At 41.7% G+C, this 26,960-nt stretch overlaps 2 protein-coding genes and 1 pseudogene across 3 annotated transcripts in view; 1 reads left to right on the forward strand and 2 right to left on the reverse strand.

The window, feature by feature from the left end:
- The window catches only part of LOC111171352 (RNA polymerase II subunit A C-terminal domain phosphatase SSU72 like protein 3-like), a 56,314-nt gene extending 33,033 nt beyond the window's left edge, over window positions 1–23,281 (reverse strand). Inside the window, exon 1 of the mRNA XM_089915250.1 lies at window positions 11,608–23,281. The gene's annotated coding sequence lies outside the window, so the exon portion shown is untranslated. The remainder of the gene's footprint in view (window positions 1–11,607) is intronic.
- On the forward strand, window positions 493–21,440 carry LOC111170559 (olfactory receptor 52B2-like; annotated as a pseudogene).
- Window positions 23,282–23,889: 608 nt separating the features above from the next.
- RRM1 (ribonucleotide reductase catalytic subunit M1) overlaps window positions 23,890–26,960 on the reverse strand; it is a 34,774-nt gene continuing 31,703 nt past the window's right edge. The window contains exons 17-19 of one of the 2 annotated variants that reach the window (XM_089915239.1): window positions 26,802–26,897; window positions 25,496–25,684; window positions 23,890–24,460 (exon numbers count right to left, since the gene is read on the reverse strand). In XM_089915239.1, coding sequence (XP_089771365.1) covers window positions 24,275–24,460; window positions 25,496–25,684; window positions 26,802–26,897 — 471 coding nt within the window. In that variant the 3' untranslated portion in view covers window positions 23,890–24,274. The remainder of the gene's footprint in view (window positions 24,461–25,495; window positions 25,685–26,801; window positions 26,898–26,960) is intronic. The other variant, XM_022565781.3, reaches the window with a different exon arrangement.

Genomic DNA, 26,960 nt, shown 5'->3' on the forward strand with positions numbered 1-26,960 from the left:
GACCCTTCAGAGTCAGGCAGCTGGTGTCCCATCTTCCTCAGGCCCAGGCATTCTTCCTTTGGGCTCAAAGATGGACCCACAGGTGAGTCTGCTGACAAGGCTGTGCCTGGTATAGGGAACCACCCTGGCTGGAGGTCTGCCCCCACCCCCTGCTCTGCCCCCTACCCTGTGCTGAAAGACAGCTAGTCAGGCCCCTCTCTCTAGCCAAGGCAGAGTGGGCCCCAGAAGCCTGTCTGGAGAGACCAGCCTGCTCCCTGAAGAGGAGAAGATTTGAGAGCTGTCCCATTGGGAAAGGAAGCCCTCTCTCCTAGGCGAAGGCCCACTGACCTGCCACCCTTGGAAGGTTTCCCCCGCCCCTTCCCAAGAGGAGGAGCTAAGTGTGGAGAGGCCAGGGGTCTGCCTGAGGGGACAGAGAGCCATCTTCAAGACTGGACACAGCAAGGTGAGCAAGAGGAGGGAAACTGGGCTAGTCCTAGTCCATGCCCATCACACATGGAGAGAACCTACCACAACATCCCCAGTACTGAGGGGACCCTCCAGCTCCCCAGTGACGAGAGTGGGCTCAGGAGCCAGGAGGAGTCAGGGGACCAGCTCCAGGCCCCGTTCTGTTACCAAGCAGCTGCAAGACTGCCGGCTCCAAGCCTCAGCTCCCTCAGCCATAAAGTGGTGCCTCCTACCTCCCCGGTGTGATGGGGAAATCAAATCAGTTGAGGAACATGAAAGAGGGTAGATCTTATGTTAGGTGTTAGGCTACATCACAAAAAATAATTATAATAAGTAAATAAATAAAAAGGAGGAAACTTTTGGAGGTGATGATATGTTTATGGCATAGATTGTGGTGATGGTGTCATGGGTATATACAATCAACCCTTGAACAACGCAGGCCTTAGAGATACACACCCTCTGCACAGATGAAAATACATGAAAAACTTATTGATGGCCCTCTGTACCCAGGGTTCTACACCTCTGAATTCAACCAACTGCAGATTGTGTCATACTGTGGTATTTACTATTGAAAAAACAAAAATCCACATATAAGCGGACCCATGCAGTTCAAACCTATGTTGTTCAAGGGTCAATTGTATTTATCACCAAATTCATCTGGTTAAATACATTAAATATGTACATCTTTTTGTATGTAAATCATAACTCCATAAAGTGTTTTTAAAAAAAAAAAAAAAACAGCTATCTCAATCCTGAGGAAAAAGAACAAAGCAGGAGGCATAACACTCCTGCTGGGGACTTCAGCCAATACTACAAAGATACACTAATCAAAACAGCATGGTATTGGCACAAAAACAGACATACGGATCAATGGAACAAAACAGAGAGCCCAGAAATAAATCCACACACCTATGGTCAATTAATCTTCAACAAAGGGGGCAAGAGTATACAATGGAGAAAAGACAGTCTCTTCAGCAAGTGGTATTGGGAAAGTTGGACAGCCACATATAAATCAATGAAGTTAGAACACACCCTCACACCATACACAAAAATAAACTCAAAATGGTTTAAAGAGGGAATTTCCTGGCGGTCCAGTGGTTAGGACTTGGCACTTTCACTGCCGAGGGCCCAGGTTCAATCCCTGGCTGGGGAACTAACATCCCACAAGCCACACAGTGTGGCCCAAAAAAAAAAAAAAAGGTTTAAAGACATAAATATAAGACATGACATCATAAAACTCCTAGAAGAGAACATAGGCAAAACATTCTCTGATGTAAATCATACCAATGTTTTCTTATGTCAATCTCCATGGCAATAGAAATAAAAGCAAAAATAAACAAATGGGACCTAATCAAACTTATAAGCTTTCACACAGCAAAGGAAACCATAAACAAAACGAAAAGATGACCCTCAGAATGGGAGGTAATATTTGCAAATGATGTGACCAACAAGGGCTTAATTTCCAAAAATATACAAACAGCTCAAAAAATTCAATAACAAAAAAACAAACAACCCAATTGAAAAACGAGCAGAAGACCTAAATAGACATTTCTCCAAAAACATACAGATGGCCAACAGACACGTGAAAAGATGCTCAACATTGCTAATTATTAGAGATATTCAAATCAAAACTACAATGAGGTACCAGCTCACATCGGTCAGAATGGCCATTATTTCAAAGTCTACAAATAACGAATGCTGGAGAGGGTGTGGAGAAAAGGGAACCCTCCTACACTGTTGGTGAGAATGTAAATTGGTGCATCCGTCATGGAAAACAGTATGGAGGTTCCCCAAAAAACTAAAAATAGAGCTACCATATGATCCAGCAATCCCACTCCTGGGCATATATCTGGAGAAAAACGTGGTTCAAAAGGATACATGTAGGGACTTCCCTGGTGGCACAGTGGTTAAGAATCTGCCTGCCAATTCAGGGGACACGGGTTCAAGCCCTGGTCCGGGAAGATCCCACATGCTGCAGAGCATCTAAGCCCAGTCGCCACAACTACTGAGCCTGTGCTCTAGAGCCTGCGTGCCACAACTACTAAAGCCCACACGCCTAGAGCCTATGCTCCACAACAAGAGAAGCCACCGCAATGAGAAGCCCACATACTGCAACAAAGAGTAGCCCCCATTCACCGCAACTAAAGAAAGCCCACATGCAGCCAATAAATAAATAAATAAAAGGATACATGCACCCCAGTGTTCATTGCAGTGCTGTTTACAATAGCCAAGACACGGAAGCAACCTAAATGTCCATCAACGGATGAATGAATAAAGAAGATGTGGTACATATATACAATAGAATATTAGCCATTAAAAAGAACGAAATAATGCCATTTGCAGCAACATGGATGGACCTGCAGATTATCATACTAAGTGAAGTAAGTCAGACAGAAAAAGACAAATATCATATGATATCACTTATATGCTGAATCTTAAAAAAAAAAAAAGTGATACAAATGAACTTATTTACAAAACAGAAACAGACTCAGAGAACGAACTTATGGTGTCCAGGGGGAAGGGTGAGGGGAGGGATAGATTGGGAGTTTGGGATCGACATGTACACTCTGCTATATTTAAAATAGATAACCAACAAGGACCTACTGTATAGCACAGGGAACTCTGCTCAATATTCTGTAAAAACCTAAAGGGGAAAAGAATTTGAAAAAGAATAAATATATGTATATGTATAACTGAATCACTTTGCTGTACACCTGAAACTAACACAACATTGTTAATCAACTATGCTCCAATATAAAATAAAATAAATTTTTAATAAAATAATTTTTAATTAAAAAAATAAAATATGACAGGACTTCCCAGGTGGTTCAGTGGGTAAGACTCCACATTCCCAATGCAGGGGGCCTGGGTTCAATCCCTGATCAGGGAACTAGATCCCACATGCATGCTGCAACTAAAGAGTTGCATGCTGCAACTAGAAGGTCCTATGTGCTGCAACTAAGACCCAGAGCAGCGAAAATAAATATATAAATAAATAAGTATCTTTAAAAAAAAGAATTCTTAGAAATGTTTCTTCAAAAAAAATGACACAAATGAACCTATATACAAAACAGACTCACAGACATAGACTTGTGGTTGCCACATAGACTTGTGGCAACTTGTGGTTGCCAAGTGGGAGGGGGTGGGGGAGAGTTGGATTGGGAGTTTTGGACTAGCAGATGCAAACTATTATATACAGGATAGATAAAAAACAAGGTCCTACTGTATAGCACAGGGAACTATATTCAATATCCTGTGATAAACCACAATGGAAAAGAATATGAAAAGGAATGTTTATACATATATATATATAACTGAATCACTTTGCTGTACAGCAGAAATTAGCACAACATTGTTAATCAACTATACTTGAATAAAACAAATTTTTTAAAAAAAGATTTCTTGGGACTTCCCTGGTGACGCAGTGGTTAAGAATCCGCCTGCCAATGCAGGGGACACGGGTTCAAGCCCTGGCCCGGGAAGATCCCACATGCCGCGGAGCAACTAAGCCCAAGTGCCACCACTACTGAGCCTGCGCCATAGAGCCCGCGAAGCACAACTACTGAGCCCACGTGCCATAACTACTGAAGCCTGTGCGACTAGAGTCCGTGCTCCACAAGAGAAGCCAGCACAATGAGAAGCGTGCACACCCCAACAAAGAGTAGCCCCCGCTCACTGCAACTAGAGAAAGCCCACATGCAGCAACAAAGACCCAATGCAGCCAAAAATAAATAAATAAATTTATTTTTTAAAATTTTCTTTTTTTAATTAATTTTTAATTGATTTTTTTGAATTTTATTTTATTTATTTTTTTATATAACCTGCTCTTCTCTTCACCAGGCCAAGTTACATCCCAAGTTTTCCATCAGTTCTCTTTCAAAGTAACAACATGTAATGAGTATAGCAGATATTATTGATGGGGTTGAGGGATATTTCTTGATTTTTCTTAGGAAGAACATGGGGTGGGGGACACATGAGGAGAATAAACAAGCATGTTTACAATGTCCCTGGGAACAGGAGCGTGCAATAGCACGGAAGTCATCCTTCCCAGGCTTTGAGTGTACAAGGAGAGAAGCACAAAGTGGGCAGCACCGGGGCTGATAGACGTGTTGTGGTCTTCCAAGGATTTCGGAGGCAGCATGTTCTCCTCCCTGCAGGAGGAAATAGCCCTCACCTTCAGGGTACTCTTGGTCTAAGTATATACTCACTACTAGCACTCTGCTGCTCCACCACTCTCCTTCTCTACCTGACAGAAACAGTCAAGTTTCCAAAGAAGCCCAATAAATGTTTCTTGATTAAATTCAGTGACATGTCATAACCCTAGAGAAAATACTAGGGAGGCAGAAGCAATTCTCTCCATTCTAAGGTGGCTGCTCATTTCTGAGTCAGCCACTGCTCTGTCCCATGACTGTCCAAAGCATCCAGATATGATTTCAAAATACAACAGAATGTCTCCTAATGCTCTCCATAGAGTTCCTCACGTCCTTGCCTTCATCTTCACCACTAGCACCTGAGGACACTGTTCAACGTGGAGCAAAGAGCATGGGTGTTAGAGTCCATTAGATGTTGGTTTAAAACCCAGCTATGCCTGAAGGTTGAGCTGCTTGGTAGGCATGATGAACAAAGGACAAATGCAGACCTACAGAAGAAAATATTAGCACAGCAAGCCCTCTCTGAGCTCTGCTTGCAGCTTCACTGTTCTAAAGGTGAAGGGAAGTTTTCACAGAACTAGAAGCCACAAACCAAAATGATCACCTGGGATTTTATCTAACTCTCTCCTAGTTCCACCTTCAGAGTATCAGTTAAATTGCCCTAACATCTTCTCTAAAGAGAAAACCATTCTGAAGATATAAATGGTCCCCTAACAAGTTTTACCAGTCAGAGTCCAGTCAGGAAATCAGAAACCACACTAGGTATTTCAACAGAGAATTTAATGTAAGGAATTTAGTTAGACAGGAGGTAGAGACTTGAAAAGGCAAAAAGAAAACCCTGAGGTAACACATGGGTAGCAGGAGCAGCAACCACCCCCAGGGTTCAAGGAACAAAGGGAAGAGGTTGAGATGGTCAGAACCTAGAAACTTGGAGAAGAAGCATCCAGAGCTGAAACTCGGGCTTCTGAGCAGAAGGTGCTGCAAGGATGCTGCAGCACCTTAGGAACCCATGGGAAGGGCTGTGTACAGCGGGGACACAGATTTATGAGAAGGAGGTGCTTTTTGGCTAGTGTTGCACCTTTGGAGCTCAGAGCCGCATGAGACTGGGATGCAGACCTCTTGGTGAGCTGGGGACTGCCCAGAAGGTGCTGGTACCTCTGAGGGGATACAATGAGGCTGGATCTGGGAGGGTCCAGAGAAGTTATAAACTGAAACCGATTACAGTTGCCAGAGCAAAGGTCTGTTGGTGGTGATACTGACTGGAATAATAAGCAAACAGGAAGGAGCCAGTCCATTCTGCCTTCCTCCTTCTTTCCAATAACCCTCAAGTATCCATCGATAGAGTAATACAAACTAATGCCTGCCTGAATAAGAAGTAATTTGCAGAGTCCTAACCCCACCATAACAAAGCTGAATATAGAAGGTCGAGTTTGGGGTGAGACATGATAGCTTCACAACTTTGAAACTGTTGCAAAAAATGTTTCACAGAAAAAGAGAAAATGAGAGTATTGCCTGACCTAACCATTTTGCAAGTGAGCAGAGAAGAACTCTGGTCTATTTCTTATATATTTTACACACATTGAAAGAGGACCATGAAAGGCTCCCTTTACATTTTGTTCAGCCAGGAAAATAGGCATACTGTCTAGGATATCCCCACAATAGCTCCTGTAACAGATATTGCAATGACAGCAAGTGACTTTGTTACCAAGGCTGTTGCCCCAGAATCATACCCCTGCCCCTCCCTTGAATGGAAACCAATTACTGTTATCTAAGTTTTGGGAGGAAACTGCAAAGAGAAAAAACAAGAACGGGTTAGAACCAACTAGGCCCAAGATGGTGGAAGATTCGACTTCCAGGAGTTCTTGAGCCTCTTTATACACTCATTGTAATGCATAAGCATGCTGAATGACACAGCCACCAGCGCTGTGACAGTTGATAATCTCCATGACAACAATAAGAAAAGCCCATACAAGGATGGAAAAGGAGAGTTGTCTCAGTTCCAGGTTCTCCCCTGTTCTCAGATAACTCATGAGTATTCCTCCCACTCTTTACAACTCCCTCCCTTTTATCTCAACCTTCCTGTATATTTGGTGTTTCCGCTGAACTGGGTTGAGCTGACTTGCAAATTAGGCGCCAGCTTCTCCATTCTTTGCCATTGAATAAAACTTGTGCTGCTCCAGTTACTGGCTGTGCGAATCCAACTGGAAAAAGAACCTCCCTGGCCGAGACAAGGAGTCTCAGATGGGCTAGGACTCCAGCGCGGGTCAAGTTTAACCAATTCGGTAACAACTTGTCATGGTGAAAGGGAGATTAGCAGATCTTGACAAAGTGTTTGTTTCTTCTTGCTGTCTTGCACATCTGCCATCCCCAAGAGAACATTCTCAGATTAATTTGCAAAAGGATGAAAAATAGATGGAGCAGAGACAAGTCACCCCAGTTATCCCAGCCAAGGGCAGCCAGTAGCCATAATGTGAGCAAGCCCAGTCAAACTCAACAGAGCAGCCTGGTCAACCAACAAGATGGGAGCAATAAATTCTTGCTGATGTCTGTGTCCCACTGAGGGTTCGCAGTAGTTTGTTCCATGGCAATTTTGTCGCAATAGACAAGTGAAACAGATAGTGGTAGCAGGAGTAGGGGGCTGTATAACAAAAATCTAAAATATGTGGCGTTACGGGCTTCCCTGGTGGCGCAGTGGTTGAGAGTCCGCCTGCCGATGCAGGGGACACGGGTTCGTGCCCCGGTCCGGGAGGATCCCACATGCCGCGGAGCGGCTGGGCCCGTGAGCCATGGCCGCTGAGCCTGCGCGTCCGGAGCCTGTGCTCCGCAATGGGAGAGGCCGCAACAGTGAGAGGCCCGCGTACCGCAAAAACAAAAAATAAAATAAAATATGTGGCGTTGGCCTGAGACTAATCAGAGGACTAAGGCAAGAAAAGCAGAGAGGAAACTCTGATTCTGAGTTAAGCCATGGGATTTTCTTTGGCCAAGGGGATGTTAGCAAAGCTGATACAAGCAAAGACTCAAAAAAGTGCCTGGGTATTGACAAAGAATCTTTGCTTGACTAAACTCTGGTCAGGCTCCTGAACCTTCTCCTAGGCCCATCTGTGCACTTCCTTGTAAAATCCAGTTTCAGCAAGAACCCTGCTGAGTCAGTTTAACTAGAATCCTTCACCCTCAATATCTGATCCAGTTCTTCCGCCTCTACCATCCCTCAGGTAATGTCTGATCACCTGGCCTAGTCCTCGAGCAAAGAATCCTGGTAGGTCCCTTTAGCCCAAATCCCCTGACCCTTATTGTTTCCTCTTAGTAATTCTCCATCCATTGACCCCCCTCCTGCTTCTTGTCTATAAATTCCCACTTGACCATGTCGTGTTTGTAATTGAGCCTGGTTCTATACTGAGGTCTCTCTTCTACCATTGACATAGTTTTGAATAAAATCTGTTTTTACCTCTTTAACTACTATCCAACTCTGGTTTTTCTTCTATAGTATTTCTACGTATGTTCTTGCATCTCTGCCGTAACTGTGAGAGCGTGCTTGGGCTAGCCTGCTGGAGGAACAGAAGATGCATAGCTGAGTTGCCCCAACCATCCCACCCAATGCTAACCTAGATAAGCTTATAGCCAGCCAACCCCTAGACACGTGAGTTAGCCCAGCCACCTAGCTGACCACCCCAAGTGTGCGAACAATAAGTGCTTACAGTAAATACGTGCCATTGATTTTTCTGTGACTGCTCGTTATGCAGCAATTTTGTGATAAGCGATAACTGACAAAATGACTAAACAATGGTTTCTACATATTATGTCTACAATAAATATTTGCCTTTTTCCCATATCCCACTATAGTAATATATGTTGGATAAATGTCTTTTTAACTGCTTAACAATGTGTTCTATCAGGGTAGAAACTGTATTTTAAAGATATCAGAGTAAGGTAGTAAGAAAACATTATTCTTTTAATAGGAAAGTCATTGTTTGTTAGAGAAAATAGATTGACAGTTGCTTGAAGGTAGAAGGTGTTAACAGTGAGGGGATAGTGCCAATAAAAGGAATCAAGGATGCCTGGGGAAATGGCTGATTCAGTGTTGGGGTATGGAAAATGATCTAGATTCTCTTATACTGCCAGAAAGCAATGGAGAAAACTTCAGTCTCTTAAACAAATGATAGATGTTAACATCACCAGTAATGGCACAAAGTGGTATCATCTATCTTCTGAAATGATGTACTGAGAAGGGCACAATATCACTTTTGTGGTATTCTGCAAAAATATATATATAACTTGAATTAAATCAAGAGGAAACATGAAACAGACCCAAAATGAGGTATGCTCTACAAAACAACTGTCCAGTACTTTTCAAAAGTGTTAAAATCATGAAAGACAAGGAAAAACTGAAGAACTATTCTAAATAAAGGAGAATATGAAGACATGAAAACTAAATGCAAACATGCAATGTTGGATTGGATCCTAGATCAGAAAAGGGACATTAGTGGAACATTTGGCAGAATTTGGATAATGTCTGTAAATTAGATAATAGTATTGTATTGATATTAGTTTCCTGGTTTTGATAAGTGTACTGCGGTTATGGAAGACGCTAACATTGGCGAATCCGGGTGAAGGGTACACAGGAATTTTCTGTACTGTTGTTGCAACATTTTTTAAGTCTAAAATTATTTCAAAATTGAAAAATTTTTAAACATTTGTAAAAGTGGGTAGAACTATTCTCCGGGAAAAATGAGGGAAATGTTGAGCTCCTAGAGAAAAGGAAAATGAGAAAGAGAAAGGACAATCTAGGACACGACAAAAGTGTGCAGACTCTATAGTGTGACCCTCCTTTAAGCCCCCTCAGTGATGGCTACAAAATCACAAAAGCCGCAGAAACCTAAGAGAACAGCAAACATAAGAACAAAGACAAAGTGAAAGTGATATGTTAAGCCACAGGAACTTGCTGAAATCATGGTGAGGGCTCTGTATTATCAGAACTCACAAGAGGCTATGCACACGATATAATAACTGTATACATTACACTTCATTATTTATTGGAAATATTAAAGAAAGGTACATCTAAATGTTAAAGTCCAAACCATAAAGCTTTTATAGGATAATAGAGGAATATATCTTCATGACATTGCAGTAATGAAAGTCTTTTTAAATAGGACACAACAAGCACTAACCTTTTTTACAGAGGAAAGAAAAAATGATATAAATTTGACTACATTAAAATTCAGAATGTTTGGTAATCAAAAGCAGACCTGCCACTTTTATGTAATACATTATATAGGTAATCTGCACAAAGGCATCTGACAAAAGCAAGTGAAAGATGAAATTCAGCCCATACTGCACTTACCACACCACACTTACCAAGCCATCAGAAACGGAGCCTTTTTGTAATTTGTACAAAGGTATCCTATGTACTAGACATATCTTCAATCAAAAGATGTCATAAGTAAGTGAAAAATCATGCCACAGATTTGGGGAAGATATTTATAATACATTTAACCAACAGAGAACTAGTATCCAGAATTTATAAAGAATAACTACAAATCAATAAGAAGACAGATAACTTATTTCATAAATAGGTAAAATTGATAAAAGATTTGACAGTCACTTCAGAAAATAAGCATATGAAAAGGTATTTGTCTATACTATTTCAGAATTCAAATGTTAGTCATTTATGATTTAAAGCAGAATGAAATGTCTCATTCTAGCTCACATATTTAAAACAAACTAAATGTATTTCACAGTTTTTAAAAAATGTAAAAAGAAAAAACAAAAATATTTCAGTTAAAGAAACTTGATTTCTTCAGCTAAATTAGAGTTTCCACAGAGAAACTGCAAAAGGACCAAGATAATTTGGCTGAAACTGGCATGGTCGTTATATACCATGGGTGTCATCATTTTCCAAGGCACTAAAGTCACATCACACTGCATTAGATTGGGAAGAAAATCACTTTTGTAGACTAAGAACTGTTTCATGTCCACAGCTAGACTTGGAATTTTCCATAGAACCTGGATAAAAGTAAGCCAGTTGTCCTAGAAAATTAAGTACTTCTACAGCCTCCATCAATACAAGAGCTAATCATTTGCTATATTCCAGCTATTTCCAATGCATTTAATTCCTTCTCCTAATGGGAAAGAACAGTAGAAAGTAGAAAGTAGGACTAGCCAGTTAGATTGCAGCACAGCAGAGCAGATATGAACACAGGCTTCTGAAGTCAGAATGAGTGTGGGTTTTTTGTTTGTTTGTTAATTTATTTTTTAAAAATAAGTAGCATAGAGAAATAAATCAACAAAGCAATGTACCATTAGAAAAATAATGGACTAAGAACTTTTTAATGTAAGCTACTTACTTATCTGTCATTCAAAAGCAGGCAAGAGGTCAAGTGTTCAGGAAATGAACATATCACAATTTGGGGAGATCAGGAGTTACTGTGAAGAGTGACATGATTTTCAGTGGGTCCCAATTGCTTTTGGGTCAATATTGATAACTTCCTAATTATGATTATAAGACCTAGTGATGTGATCTTCTACCCAGTTCTCTCTAGTCTCACCCATAGTTAGATTCCCACATAAATTCTGTCAATCATAAGGTAATTTTTAAGCATCCAGAATATATTCATTATCTTTTTTTGCACCTCTGGGAATCCTCATGTTCTGTTTCCTCTTTCTAATTTTCAGATTAGAAAATTCTAACCTAATCTAAATCTTTTCTAAATTTCATATTTTCTCCAGCCTGAATCACTACTGTTTATTCTTATGACATCCTTCAATATTTATCCCAAATGCCACATCAGTGAAGCCCTCACTGATTAGCTTAGACCTTGAAAAGAGTTAATTGTTTTATCTTAGAGGTCATAGAACCTTATACTTTTCTCTTTTATTGTAGTCTAAGTACTTTTCTTTTTCTTATTCCTGTTGTAATCTAACCAGAACTCTCTTGGAATAAGGGACAATTCTATGAGACTTGTGTAGACATTTTTTTGTTGTTGCTCTTCAATTCACTCATTCAACAGCTACTTACTGGGGCTTCCCTGGTGGCGCAGTGGTTGAGAGTCCACCTGCCGATGCAGGGGACACGGGTTCGTGCCCTGGTCCGGGAAGATCCACATGCCGCGGAGTGGCTGGGCCCGTGAGCCATGGCCGCTGAGCCTGCGCGTCCTGAGCCTGTGCTCCGCAGCGGGAGAGGCCACAACAGTGAGAGGCCCGCGTACCGCAAAAAAAAAACAAAAAAACAAACAAACAGCTACTTACTGAGAGAGTTCTAGGTGCAAGAATTATTTTAGATGCTAAGAGGCATAATAGTGAACAAAACCAACAAAACTCATTGCCTTTATGCATTTCACATTTAAGTTGTTGCAAATATGTACATACCAAGGCAAACCAGTGCTAACACAAATTGGGGAATTCTAAAATGAAGGTGCTAAGTCACCAGAAGATTGGAGTGCAGCTTAACCTGAAGAAATTTCTGGAAAGAACAAACAACTATAAAAATGACTAAGATTCTCTGTTTTCCTTTGCTCATCTATCCTCTAAGAGTGTGATTTATTTTTTCTACAATCTCTCTCTCTCTCTGAAAACTGGATTTTTGCGTGCCCTACATATAACCACCTACATGATACAAAAATTTAATCTCTTTGTTCCTCATTCTGGGAGAAAGGTCTCTGATTACAGTAGCTTGGTCAACATTTGCTTATGGTTTACCAACTATGACTGGGGCTGGTGGCATGACTAAATTGTATAAAATGGTACAAGATGGCTGCCACTACTATAATCTCATGAATGGGAGAAGATTTTTAAAAAGTGGTGAAACTTCAGAGCTCACATCTCTTGGTTGACCTCAGAATGTCCTTATCAATGTAGGCTTTTGGGTATAGGTATTATGTCTATTCTGGCTCCCACTGAAAAAAAAAAAGAAGAAATAAAAAAAGAGAAAAGGTATTTGATCTCCAGCCTCTCATATACAGATGTTCAGGTTGTGCACTATACAACCTCACATCTATTGTGTAGACATAGTAGATTTGTATATGTATTCAAACAATTTCTCAGCAGATGGCACTGGAAACACTCATGCACTACTACTGAGGTTATAGATTGGTACAACCATTTTGGAAGACAGTTTGCCATTTTCTAGTAAAATCAAAGATATATATGCATACCCTTTGATCCCGGAAATCTCCTCAGGCACTTGGGCATCAAAATACATGTACAAGAATATTCATATTGGCATTATTACTAATTGTGGAAAACCAGAAACAACATAAATGTCCCTCAGCAATAGAATACGTAAATAGATTATGGTACATTTATACACTGGATGCTAGCAATAAAGTAAGCTACAGTCACATAAAAGCATGAATGAATTTTGCAAACAAATATTAATTTTTCCTTATTTTTGTAAATCTCCTTAGAATACAATAGACTGTATAAAGCCAAAAATATACAAATGTATTGTGGGGTTTATAATTTATGCATAAATAAAGCCTATGACAACAATAACACAAACAATGGAAGGGGGGAAACAGAAGAATCCTGTTGTAAGGATCTCATACTCTTTGTTGGAGTGGCATAATATTACTTAAAAGTAGATTATGGTAAGTTAAAGATGTGTACTACAAATCCTAAAGCAACCACTAAGAGGCACAGCTTATAAGTCAACAAAGAAGATAAAATGAAATCATGAAAATAGTTAACCCAAAGAAGGCAGAAAAAGAGGAAAAGTTTTTCAGTCCTACTGCTCTCAAATTCCAGAGGACAAACAAATGCCTCTCTGGAAAAGCCAGGCCCTGACTCTGTGAGTCCTGGCTGTTCTCAGTACAACCCACACCAAAGTCGTCTCCTTCCCGAGCTCCTAAGCTGCCTATTATGGGGAAGTAGATGCCTCATGAATCTCAGCGTGTGCGTACATGATCAGGCACTCAGGCACATGCATGCACACACACACACCACACCTAAATCATGTCCTTGTCTCCACCACAGGGCTGTCACTGTCACCCAAGTGCCCTTTCCTGCCTTTGGGTGACCCCCAAATTGCAGGAGCCCCTCGCCCTCAGCTGAGCCCCAGGTCATCCCCAGCTTCTGCCTGTTAGTGCCCCTGAAATGGAAGCTGCCCTGAACCCTGACTTGCTCTCTCTAATGGCTCACCTGTAAAGTAGGGAAACCCCTCAGCAGATGTGACTGCTCTGTGAGAAAAAACAAGAGCCATAGAAATTAAAATGTTAGTACACTGTCATCTCCACCCAGCCTCTATCCCTGGGGTCCTCCCTAAGTTCTTCTGGGTTTCTCATTGTTTCCTCCTTTGAGTCCCTGGAAATGCCTCCCCACTGGGTATCTCATACTCCACTGGAAATCCCCTGGAGTCACAGGGCTACTTATCCATCCCTCCTCTCAGCCTCATAGAGAAGTGCCTTGGAGCTGGGCACTGACCTCAGGCCTTACCTTTTCAGAGGTGAAAACAAAGCCACAGAAGGCTATGACCCAACGGGAGTCCTCTACAGGCTACCACGGTGCGGTTGGGATGAAAAGACAAAAGATTTATGGGGGATTTGAGGTGGTAAACATGAGATTGGAATTGAACTCCACATTTACCATTGACAAATCTACATCCATATCCCAGCTATCATTTAACACTTATGACACTTTAATTAGTTATCTTCTTTAAGCCTCAGTATTTTCATCTGTAAACTGGGTTAATAAATAGTATTCATCCCTTAGGGTTCCTGTGAATATTAGAGATACTCTATGGAAAAACCCTTGGAACCATGCCTGGCATGTAGTAAGTACTCAATAAATGCTAACTTGTAGTATTGTTGCTGAGACTAAGACTGCTTGGAGCCTCTCTGATGCTGCCTTGTGTGTGGGGTGTGAGGGAGAAAACGGTGGTGTAGACAGAAGAGTCCAAGAAGACCTAGATTTGAGGCCAGGCTCTTCTTGCTAGGTGAGACTAAGCAAATCACTTAGAATCTCCTAGCCTTGATGGGGTTAGTTTTTCATTCATTCATTCATTCATTCATTCAACTTCAAAGAGCTACTCTAAGTTAGCTGCAAATGAAAATGTTTATTAAAATCCCTTGGTGCATTCATGTATTCCTTCAACACAACACTTACTGAGCACATACGTACTCTGCAGTGGGCTCTGTGCCGGGCACTGGGAGACAGATGAGTAAGACATGGTCTCCCCACCAGCAACACTTTCAGTCTAGTGGGGAGCTAGATCAGCAAGCCAGAAATTATAGCATGATAAAGACATGTCCAGGGCCTTGGCTTTAATGGTGAGGAGAAAGATTGGAAGCTTGAGGACTGAAAGAAGTTAAGGATGAGTTTATTTTCACCAATGACAGACTTGAACTCCATATGCTGAGGGTAAGAGGGGAGAAGTGGAAGATATCCTGAGGACAAAAGTGAGGAAAGACATCTCTTTCACTGGGAATAGAAGGAAGAGAGAAAGATGAGCACAGTAGCCAGTTTGTGGGGACAGGGAAGTTAAAGGAGCTCTTGTCTGTGGTGCTGACTTTTACAGTAGAGGAGCTGTGTCTCTTTCTGCAGAGAGCACATGACGTCTGGCCTCTTTATCTCTGCCCTCCTATCTGTCCCCCTCCTCTGCTACTCAGAACATTAAGCCTTGCAGGGTGACTTAGTTGTGTTGGTCTTTCGCCTCTACTAGTCTGTAAATTCTTTTTTTTTTTTTCGGTACGCGGGCCTCTCACTGCTGTGGTCTCTCCCGTTGCGGAGCACAGGCTCCAGGTGCGCAGGCTCAGCGGCCATGGCTCACGGGCCCAGCCACTCTGCGGCATGTGGGATCCTCCCGGACCAGGGCACGAACCCGTGTCCCCTGCATCGGCAGGCGGACTCTCAACCACTGCGCCACCAGGGAAGCCCAGTCTGTAAATTCTTTACCTTGAAGCCTCCAGAGCAGCAGAACGTCTCCTTCTCTGGTTTCCAGAATCCCATTTGCTCCTCGTTCTCATTCCACCCCTCTTCCCTCTTTTTCTGTCTCCTTCACTGACACCTGTTATGTTACTCTGTCGACCCCTTAAGATTCTATGCCATGACCTCAATAACATTATAATCCCCAAATCCAGCTTTAATCCTTCATCTGAGCACTCCACCCTTATTTCCAGTTGTTGACTGGACATCTCTTCATTTGTGAGTTTTCACAACATCCAAATGGGTTTATTAAGTGTACCTCCCAACACTCCAACACTGTTCCTCCTTCCTCAGGTTTTAGCAGTCATCACAGCTGAAAAACAAAAGCAAAAAAAACCTTGAAATTATTGTTGATTCCTCTCTCTCCACTTCCACTTAGTTCTTAAGTCTGATTGATCTGTCTCTAGAAACATCTATTCATCTGTCTTAAGACCTTCATTAGCCAGTAAACTGATCTCCTCATCTTTTACAGTCTTTTTCATTCCTTCTGCCCTGCCTTGAGGAGCTTGTTATTCTACATTTCCTCTACTGACTGCTTTGGAGCCCAGTGTCAAAGAAGCTCCTTTAGGAGTTTACCTAAGTAATCCTAAGATACAGAACAGGAGAGAAAATTACAGTTCACATGACGGAGACAGACCAACCTTGTCCAAGTTAAGATGTTTGTGGGCAGCCCAAGCCAGCTTATTCTCCCCCTTAAGGATGACCATCCTGTGTTATTTGGGAAGGAGCGGGGGTCCCTAAATGTCTTCTTGGCCACTGCTCCTCCGTGCTGCGTTTTCCTCCACGCCCCTTTATTCCATCACAGATCACCTCTCACCTCGCTCACTCTCAGCTCCTGAATTCCACCCCCCCCGAGAAAGTCTTCAACAGACAGCCCCTAAGAATTTTTACCACCTCCCCACGAGTGTTGTCTGGTCTTTGCCCAACCACAACGAAAGTACATTTCCCAAAATTTGAGTTGTTCTTACTAAAATAATGCTCTAAGAGTTCCAGAAACACATTCCAGGGTGGGCTTTGGAATTCCAAATCCACTTCCTTTTGAGGTCTCTCTGTGAACTTAGAGATGTTCCTCTTTAGTCTTCTGAGTATTCAGAGGGTGGCTATAGTAACACCCATGTAAACATTGATTTTCAGAGACAATACATTTAAACCTATAAGAAAGAAGAATATTTCTTCCTAGCTGCTCCACAATTCATAAGGCTTCTCTAATCTTCAACGTAATTAGTAGTTATAGTAAAATGATCAACTGCCTCATTTGCCTGAAAGGTTTCCTGGGACACCGGATGTTCAGGTCTAACACCAGGTAAGTCTCCAGCAAGCCAGGACTAGTTGGTCATCCTGAAGTTAAGAGCATGCACTCTGGAGTCTGTCTGGGTTCAAATCCAGCTCTGCCACTTACCAGCTGTATGATCTTGAACTAGACTTAATCTCTCTGTGCCTCACTTTCTTCCTCAGTAAAATTAAGAAGATTAAAAAAGATGAAAGCATTTAGAACACTGCCTAACATATGGTAAATGTCCAATAGGCGTCAGCTACTTTTATGCATATCAGGGTTAATTCCTCTAATCATCACACCTACCACCACCAAATGGTTCTCGCTAAGAATCTGGATAAGATGTGAGCCCAGTACTGAATCACACATCTTTAATCTTAATATCTGCTCTCTTAATTATACAAAAACCTGGCCAAAGCTTTGAAATTACTACTCTCAGAGCCCAGTTAACTGTTTAGCTTCTTACCGTCTTCTCCCTGTTCCTCATTCACCTTACCCGACAAGCAACGCTCGAGCACTTCCTGTGTGTTCATGGTGGCTCTGTGCTTGGAGCTTCAGAGAACACAATAGAGGTATGCTGTTACCCCTGTTCTCCTGGAACTCACATTCTGAAAGGAATGCAAGCATCATCCATGACACTGATGACAAGGCCAGGCAGGAGGCCCCACATCCAGTCTAGAGGGTCTTAGGAAGGGAGAAGTCTCTGTGGCCTGTTGTTTGTGCCCAGGAAGAACAGAAGTACCCCTCAGCAACTTTCCTCTCCCCTTGCCACACAGTGTACCCCAGGCACAGAAGTGAGGCCATCATTCCTGACTTGTTCCTCTCTCCCAATAAGCCCCACTTGGTTCTTCCCAGGCCTCTTGGACCAAAGATTCCTCATATATTCTTTTTTCCTCCTAATCAAGGATCTTCTTCATCCTTTCTATTGCCTCTGGCCCATCACTCTTTTTTCTCTCCTATACCACACCTACTTTCCACCTAATCTTTTACTCAGCAATCAAATACCTGGAGTATCACAGATAAACAGCATCTTGTAAGTTGACATTTCACATACAAAAGCCAAGAGCTCCCTAAGGACAAGGAATGTCTTGTTCATCTTTGTTGCTCCCATGACACCTGACATAGTACCTGTCTGTGCCCCAAAAGAGTAGACATACGTGCACGAAGAGGTGGATCTTCATCACAAACCACGCAGGCCCTAAAAGAAAAATAGGTTTTCTTCCATTGACCATTTTGTTCTAACAGTCTCTGATCCCCACTCCTGGGGCCAGCTCAGGGCCAAAGCCAGTGGGTAAGGATGGAAATAGCAGCACCTTCAACATCTCCTACACCAACTTCTTCCTGGGGGGCTTCTCTGGATTGCGACAGTGGAGGCCCCTCCTGGTCCTGCCTCTTACTTTTCCCTATGTGACCATCGTCTCTGCCAATCCACACGGTGGTGGCCCAGCAGAGCCTGCATCAGCCCATGTACATGCTCATCGCCCCACTCCTGGCTTTCAACATTTGTACTGCTACAGCGGTGATACCCAAAAAGCTGGAGGGCTTTGTGCATTATGTTAACCCCATATCACTGCATGGCTGCCTGGCCCAAATGTTTTTCATCTACCTCACTCTCCTTCTGGACTACAACCTCCTGCTGGCCATGGCCCTAGACTGCTTGGTGGCCACGTGCCACCCACACTGTTATAGTGACCTGATGACCTCCCGTCTGCTAGGCGTGCTGGCCTTTTTTGCCCTGACATGGAGCCTGGGAGTGGCAGTGCCCTTGGTAGTGCTAACCTCACGAGCTTGATTGTGCCAGACAGCAGTGATCTGACACTTTACCTGTGAGTACATCACACTGCTGAGCATAGCTTGTGGAGACTTGACCTTCAACAACTGGTTGGGGCTGGCCATGCGGTTGGTCACTGTGACCTTTGATCTAGCCCTGCTGGGGACCTCCTACACCCGCATCATCTATGCTGTCTTCTGGATATCTCCTGGGGGAGCCCGAACCAAGGCCTTGCACACGTGTGGCTCCCACTCCCATTGGTCATCCTCACCATCTACCTCTCTAGTCTCTCCACTTCCATCGTTTTCCGAGTAGCCAAGACTGTGTCTCAGGATGTACAGAACCTGCTCAGTGCCATCTATCTGCTGCTCCCAGGAGCCTTGAATCCTGTCATCTAGGGGGTAAGGATCAGAGAGATCAGGCAACATGTAGAAAAGATGCTCTGTGGAAAGGAATTAGCCCAGGAGGTTAGGGAGAAGCCAGAGAGGCTGCAGAATATGAGGGTGAAGGAGAAACTGCCAGGGTGAGAGAACTTCATCAACTTGGGAAATTGGGGCTGTGACCTCTGGGAACAAGAAATAAGCAGGCAGTACTGAGGGACAGGCTGGAATTTCCTGAGATTATGGAGGACTCAACAGCAGGTTCATTGTTGGTAAACTATTCCTTTTTGAATTCTTAGAATGCTCTGTTTTCACTCCAATGATAAAATTGCTTTTCCCTATTTATTCTTGTTATTAGTTTCTCTGTCCTCTTCTCCCTGACTCCTGAGAAAGCCCCCCGGTTAATATCTGGATATATGGAGCTCCACTGGAAGTTGTATAGAGCAAGTTGCACAGACCACGACTTGCCCTGAACACCCAGTCTGAAACAAATAAACAGGCCAGGCTCTTCCCTGGTGCCCAGTCTCTCCCAGATACATAGTAAGATTGGACATGAAGCCCAGTCTCACCGAATATACAGGTCAGTTTTGATGCCATCAGTCTAATGCAGGCACACAAGTTAGGTTCTAGAGTCCAATCAGTTCCAAACACAGGTGAGCCTCTGCCTGATATTCCCAGTCTGATATCCCCAGGCACACAGGTCAGGCCTACCCCAGGGGTCCAGTCTAGCCCAAACAGGTCAAGTCCAGCCAGGGGGCCCTCCAGTCTGACAGACACCCAAGCCAGGTCTTCTCCTTGGGACCCAAATTCACCCAAAGACCAGACTAGGCCCTTATCTGTACTTGAGCTTGACCCAAACCTAGAGGTCACGCCACTCTTTCCCATGGTAGCCAGTGTGATTTATCTAAGTCACCCCTACTTGAAAGACCTCCATAGCTGTCATCTATAGAATGGAGTATCTATCCTTCAGAGATGTCCCAGAAAGAGGCTATGGTGTCCCATACTGTGCAGGACCATCTGTAAACCACCCAAGTTTTCTCTTCCTCTATCACTTGATCATATGGAATGTCCCATGAGGCCATGGGTGCAGGCTGGGAGAGAGAAGGTGTAGCAGGAGCGAGAACCATGGGCATTCGGGCCAGTTCTTCAGTAATTACTTGTGCTTTCAGGGCCTGCTTGAGCCCAATCTTGTATATACCACTTCCATTTGATGATGGAATGCTACTATGCATGCCCAACTTTAGGCTTAGGGGGTCAGACAACACCCAGTTCATGACAGGCAGCTCAGGTTGCATGGCAACTTCGTGGTCTTTGGTTAGGCAGTCTTCAATGCCCAGTAGCAGCCAAAAGCTGTCTCTCACAAAGTATTTATCCAGAGAGGATGGCAGGGCCTGCCAAAGGCTTCCAACAGCATCCCTATCTGCCACTGATACTTGAGCAGCTTGCATGGCAGACTGGACCTGTTGCAGAGCCAGGTTTGTTCTTTGTCCTGGGCCCCACTCAAAACTAGCAGCGTTTAGGGTCACATGGTAAATGGGCCAGAGTAGCACATCCAAATGAGGAATATGTTGCCATGTCGCCTCCAAAATCCAAAGAGGCCCACTAGACCTTATACCTTTCTTTTGGTTGTAAGAGGAGCCAGATAGAAGAATTTATCCCTCATCATAGAAGGAATATCCCAACATGCCTTATACCATTGGACCCCAAGAAATTTCACTGAGGTAGAAGGTCCCTGAATTTTTGTCCGATTTATTTCTCATTCTCTGACACACAAACATCTTACCAGTAAGTCTAGAGTAGCTGCCATTTCCTGCTAGGTCCAATCCGCATCTCAACGTAATGGAGCATTGTGATGTACTGTGGAAAGGAAAAGTGATCAAGATGAACTAAATTATGACACTGGGCTAGAGAGCTGATAACTGATACACCCCTGAGGCAGAACATATACATGGTCACCCAGACCCTTGCCTCTTTGTTTGATTAGGAGTATCCAGTGATGGTATTCTGCATGTCTCTATTGCCACATCACCACCAGGGACTATCAGAGCTCTCTTTACTACTGAAAAGTCACGCTTAAATCTCATCAAATTAGAGAACCAACCCAGAAAACTCATCCTTAGGATTCCATTCCTCTAGAACCACTTCCAGTACCAGAACCTATATTAGTCAGTGTTCTCGTTCTCCAGAGAAACAGAACCAATAAGGTGTGTATACACACACACACACACACACACACACACACACACACACACAATCTTATCTATATATTCAGTTGACCCTCGAACAATGCGGGGATTAGTTCCAGGACACACAGAGGATACAAAAATCCACAGATGCTCAAGTTCCATACAGTGTCTATATCCACGGGTCCACATCCACAGATTCAACCAACCACAGACTGTGTAGTATTGTAGTACTTATTGAAAAAATCCAAGTGTAAGTGGACCCGTGCAGTTCAAATTCATGTTGTTCAAGGGTCAACCCTATACATCTCTCTCTCTCTCTCTCTCTCTCTCTCTCTCTCTATATATATATATATATATATATACACACACACACACGTATATATATATAAAGTAATATGGGGGACTTCCCTGGTGGTGCAGTTGTTAAGAATCCACCTGCCAATGCAGGGGACACAGGCCCAAGCCCTGGTCCAGGAAGATCCCACATGCCATGGAGCAACTAAGCCCGTGTGCTACAAGTACCCAGCCTGCGCTCTACAGCCTGCGAACCACAACTACTGAGCCTGTGTGCTGCAACTACTGAAGCCCACACAACTAGAGCCCATGCTCCGCAACAAGAGAAGCCACAGCAATGAGAAGCCCGTGCACTGCAATGAAGAGTAGCCTCCACTCACCACAACTAGAGAAAGGCTGTGCGCAGCAACAAAGACCCAATGCAGCAATAAATAAATAAGTAAGTAAGTAAGTAAGTAATGTGTTCACAATTGTGGAACTGGCAAATCCAAAACTGGCAGAGTAGGCTTCCAGGATGGAAACCCAGAGAACAGCTGATACTGCAGGTCATGTCCAATGGCAGTCTGTAGGCAGAAGTCCTTTCTCAGAGGACCTCAGCATTTTTCCTCTTAAGGACTTCAACTGATTGGATGAGGTCACCCGCATTATGGAGGATAATCTGATTTACTCAAAGTCTACGAATTTAAATGCTAATTTCATCTAAAAACAATACCTTCACAGCTCTATCTAGTGTTTGATCAAATATCTGGATACCATGGCCTAGCCAGTTGGCAAATAAAATTAACCATGACATTGCCTAGGCTTACAGCGAGCCTAACCAAGTATGGGAGTGTCCTAGCACAGAGTCAATCTGCAAAGACCAAGGAAAGCTGTCAAAACATTAACTGAACATACTCTGCAGAAGAGACTTCACTGCAAAAACAGTTTAGTCTCAGAATATTTCAACAACAAAAAAATCACAGGCATTATAAAGAAACAGGTAAACATAGACCATTCAAAGGAAAAAGATAAACTGACAGAAACCACCCCTGAGGAAGCCCAGCCGTCAGACTTTCTAGACAGACATTAAAACAACTGTCTTAAATATGATTGAAGAGCTAAAGGAAAACAAGTAAAGGAAATCAGGAAAACAATGTATTAACAAAATCAGACTATCAACAAAGATGTAGAAACAATTAAAAGGAACCAAACAGGAAGTCTAGAGCTGGAAAGAGCAATAACTGAAATGAAAATTTCTCTAGAGGGACTCAACAGCAAAGCTGAGCAAGAAGAAGAAAGAATAAATGAACTTGAAGATAAGGCAATTGAAACTACTGAGTCTAAGGAGCTGAAATAGGATGAAGAAAAGTGAACTAAGCCTAAGGCACCTGTTGGGACATTGCTAAGTGGACCAATAGATGCAACATTGGAACTCCAGAAGGAAAAGAGGGAAAGGGGCAAAAAAGATTACCTGAAGAAATAATGGCTGAAAACTTCCCAAATTTAACAAAAGATGTGAATATATCAATCCAAGCAGCTCAACAAACCCCAATTAGGCTAAATTCAGAGACCCACACCAAGACACATTATAATCAAACTGTCAAAAGCCATTAGGATGGTTATTATAAAAAATACAAAAAATTAACAAGTATTGGCAAAGATGTGGAATAACTGGAACTCTCGTGTACTGTTGGTAGAAATGTAAAATGGTGCACTTGCTGTAGAAAACGGTTTGGCAATTCCTCAAAAAGTTAAATATAAGATTACCATCTAGCCCAATAATTCCGCTTCTAGATACACACCCAAAAGAATGGAAAGCAGGAATTCAAACAGATACTTGTACATCAATGTTCACAGCAGCATTATTCACAATAGCCAAAAGGTGGAAATAACCCAAATGTCTATATATATATATATATAAAATGAGATATTACTGAGCCTTAAAAAAGGAATGAAATTCTGACACAATACATAAATGAACCTTGAAAACATTATGCTAAGTGAAATAAGCCAGACATAAAAGGACACATATTGTATGATCCCTTTTATTTGAGATACCTAGAATAAGCAAATTCAGAGTCAGAAAGTAGAATAGAGGTTACCAGGGAATAATGGAAGAAGGGAATGGGGAATTATTGTTTTATGTATAGACTTTCTGTTTGGGATGATGAAAAAGTTCTGAAAATAGATAGTAGTGATGGTTGTACATTGTACATGTACTTAATGCCACTAAATTGTATGCTTTAAAATGGGTAAAATGGTAACATTTATGTTATGTATTTTTACAATTTTTTTAAAAAGAAGAAAAAGACATATATTAAAATCAGAATTCTATATGGTGTCTAAGTAATTTGTCTTAAAATTTCTTCCCTGAACCCTCAAATAACAAAAAATCCTTTATCAAAGTTGACCTTTGTATGAAAATAAATGACAAAATTAGTCTCACACAATCATTTAGAAATGTTTATCTTTATTTCAGAATGATCTATTAGGACCTTATCCAGATAAAGGTCCTGTCAGCACTTCTCACGTGTTATGACTCAGTTTTGCTTCTATGGACACACCAGTTAAAGTCTCCTTACCAAAACTGAAGTCACCAGAAAAGGGGTACCAGATGGGTGATGAAACCCTACTTAATCACTCCCTATTTGCAAGATGACTTCTTTTGCATTCCTAAAACATCTACTTTGATTCCCAATATATCAATTTTAAAAAATCATTACTTTCACGCTTATATAGAAACAGTACTTTAAATCAATTGATTCTTTTGCTGCAATAAAGTCCAGCAAAACCTTATCACTTCAAGCAAACCTACTATACCTATCTATGCTCAAGAAGTAGTTTGGCTATTAAAGAAGGGCTGGTCTCTTCTAAGCCTTTCCTCAGGATCCACACATCAGACATTCATCTCTATTTTCCAAAGAGCACACCATGGCTGCTGTGTTCCTCTCCTTCTCTTCTTCTTTTGATACCTTTTCCTTATCTTTCAGCTTTTCTTTATTTAGAGTGAACTGGATCGGATTAGCTGCTGGTCTTGTCCTTAAATAATACATCCCAGTCTTCAAACCCTAAAAGGGAAGTAAATACAACTAATTAGGAGAAGCTGTGAGAACACTAGACATTAAAGACCAATGTTTAAAATACATTTCCATAAACCAGGTCAAATTGCTTTCTAAACTTAGAATTATATCTCCTCTAGGAAGCCCTCTCAAAAATGCTTAAAGAGAGAAAGAGATGGTCAGACAGTATACTCTATCCTTTTCACCCCTAAAACAAGCTTATCTCTTTGAAAATGTCAAATATTTTTGTTCTCTAGTCTTTTTGTTTGTTTGTTTTTATGTGTATGACTTCCAAGTGTGCCTAAGAAAACATGTCTGCCTTAGATTATAACTATTTAGAGGTCTAGACTGTATCTCTGTATAAGAACTGATTATGACTAATTCAAGGATAAGAATCACCATTCTCTATTCAGTATCCCCAGTCCTGGAACATAGTATAAGTTCAATAAAAGTTTGTTAAATAAAAAAATAAATTCATAATTCTATATAAACACCTAGAATATTGCTAGGGAATAAGAATACATTATAGACTCACAGGCCTTTACAGTTGGCAATGACTAGCTAAGTGATTGGCTTTTATCCTGTAGATAAAGTGGGGAAACAATGGATATTTTTGAACAGTGGGTTGACATGTGTAAAGTTTTATTTTAGGAATGGTAGCAGTACACAAGATGGCCTAGAGTAGAGATACCAGAAGAAAAGAGATCAGATAAGAAGTTAAGAATAACAGCAGTGGAATAGAAAGTAAGACATTCAAGAAATAGTACAAAGGAACAACTGACACTACATGGTGAATGACTGCATGGAAAGTAAAGGAAGGATCATAGGTAACTCCAAGGTTTCAAGCTTAGAATAAAATAATCCTAAAAGAAATAAGAAAATTCAAAGTGAGAGCTTAATCTGGTATAAAACCCATGGGTTGGTTCTAACATACTGGACTTAAAGTGAAAGAACTTCCAGGTGGCAATACTTAATATGTAGCTAGAATATAGAACTCTGTTCCAATTCTAAAATATCCCAAGCTGGTTGACTTCCTCCACTAACCTGTTTCCAGCCATAGAAGTGCATACTAGTGAGTTTGCCATAGTTAGGCTCAGCAATATGTATGTTCAAAGACTGGCTTTGATCAATGAAAGCTCCTCTCTCGGCTGCCATCTTGAGTACGGTTTTCTGAGAGATTTCCCACACAGTCTTATAAAGTTGCTTCAGGTCATCAGGAATTTCTGGTATGCTCTGAAGAAGGGAAATCAAATGTTTATTGCACTCTGGTTGAAGAAAGCAGTATGATTAACAGAATGGTGACCCCCCAGGGTCTGGTCTTGGTTCTACTTCCAGCCAGATCTGACCCTACCATTCCATTTAATACAGTATGATCCTTATCAAGTTTCCTAAGACTACTCACTTCTGGCTTATGAAGTCAAACAAAACCCCATCTAAACAACAAAATATCAATCTGGTGGTAGTTATTTAAGACTCATCTTTAATTGGTTAATGGCCAAAACATTCACTGAAAAGTCAGAGCTAAGCAACAATAAATGACCCTTGACTTTTGCAGAAAATACAAAAACTCAGGGCTGTAACTCACAGGGACATGACCCAAGGAAGCAATGAGGAAAAACCCTTTAAATAAGCTAGGACTTCACAAACTCCATTTGGAGTCAACAGAAAAAGGCTTTCCTATTTCTTAGGTCTAGGGTTAGCTTGCATCAAAACACAGACTGGCTAATGCTACAGTTTCCATCAGCAAATATAGAAATGTTACAAGAATCTTTATCTGTGTTGCCAAGCAGACAAATATTTAGCCAGAGGCCTCTATTTACAAATAAATAAATGCTTCTTGATTCTCAGCTGCAAATATTTCACTGTTAAACACTATTTCTGGCTCTGTCTTTTGGACTATCAGTCTTCAATTCTCCATCATACTTTTAAATTAAGTTTGACTCTAATTTCAGGCTTTATATCACTGGTCCCCAAACTCTGACTCACTTGGCAATTATCTAGGGAGTCTTTAAAAAATACTGATGCCTGGCTCTCACTCCCAGACATTTAATTTGTATGGGGTACAACCTAAGCTTCAGGATTTTAAAAGCTCTTCAATGTATTCTAATGTGCAGAGAAGTTGGGAACCACTACTTTATATTGCTGCACAAACAAGAGGGTAAGGCCTAGCTATGTGAAGATGCATTTAATCCTAGCACAGCAATGCAGAGTTGAACAGAGCTACATAAGCCTATATGACCACAGTGAATAGCCATTCTTTCTCTGCATTGCCTGGGATAAGTGAGAAGTTACCAATGTAACTACCAACTTAGCTCCTGAAGAGAACATTTTTTTTTTTTAAATTCTGTACCTGGATAGAGCCATTGCATGCAATAATCTGATTTTTCATCTCTTCATTCCACAAGCCCCGCTCAGTAAGATCTTTCAGTAAGTGAGGATTTACAATCTGAAACGGAAAGGAGAAAGATGTGAAGGAATAAACAACAAAGACAGGGCCTAAACAGGATCA

Source organism: Delphinapterus leucas, chromosome 7 (assembly GCF_059928025.1).
Source record: "Delphinapterus leucas isolate spDelLeu-1000000601 "Yukka" chromosome 7, BTC_Dleu_Yukka2, whole genome shotgun sequence".
Classification (NCBI taxonomy): Eukaryota; Metazoa; Chordata; class Mammalia; order Artiodactyla; family Monodontidae; genus Delphinapterus; species Delphinapterus leucas.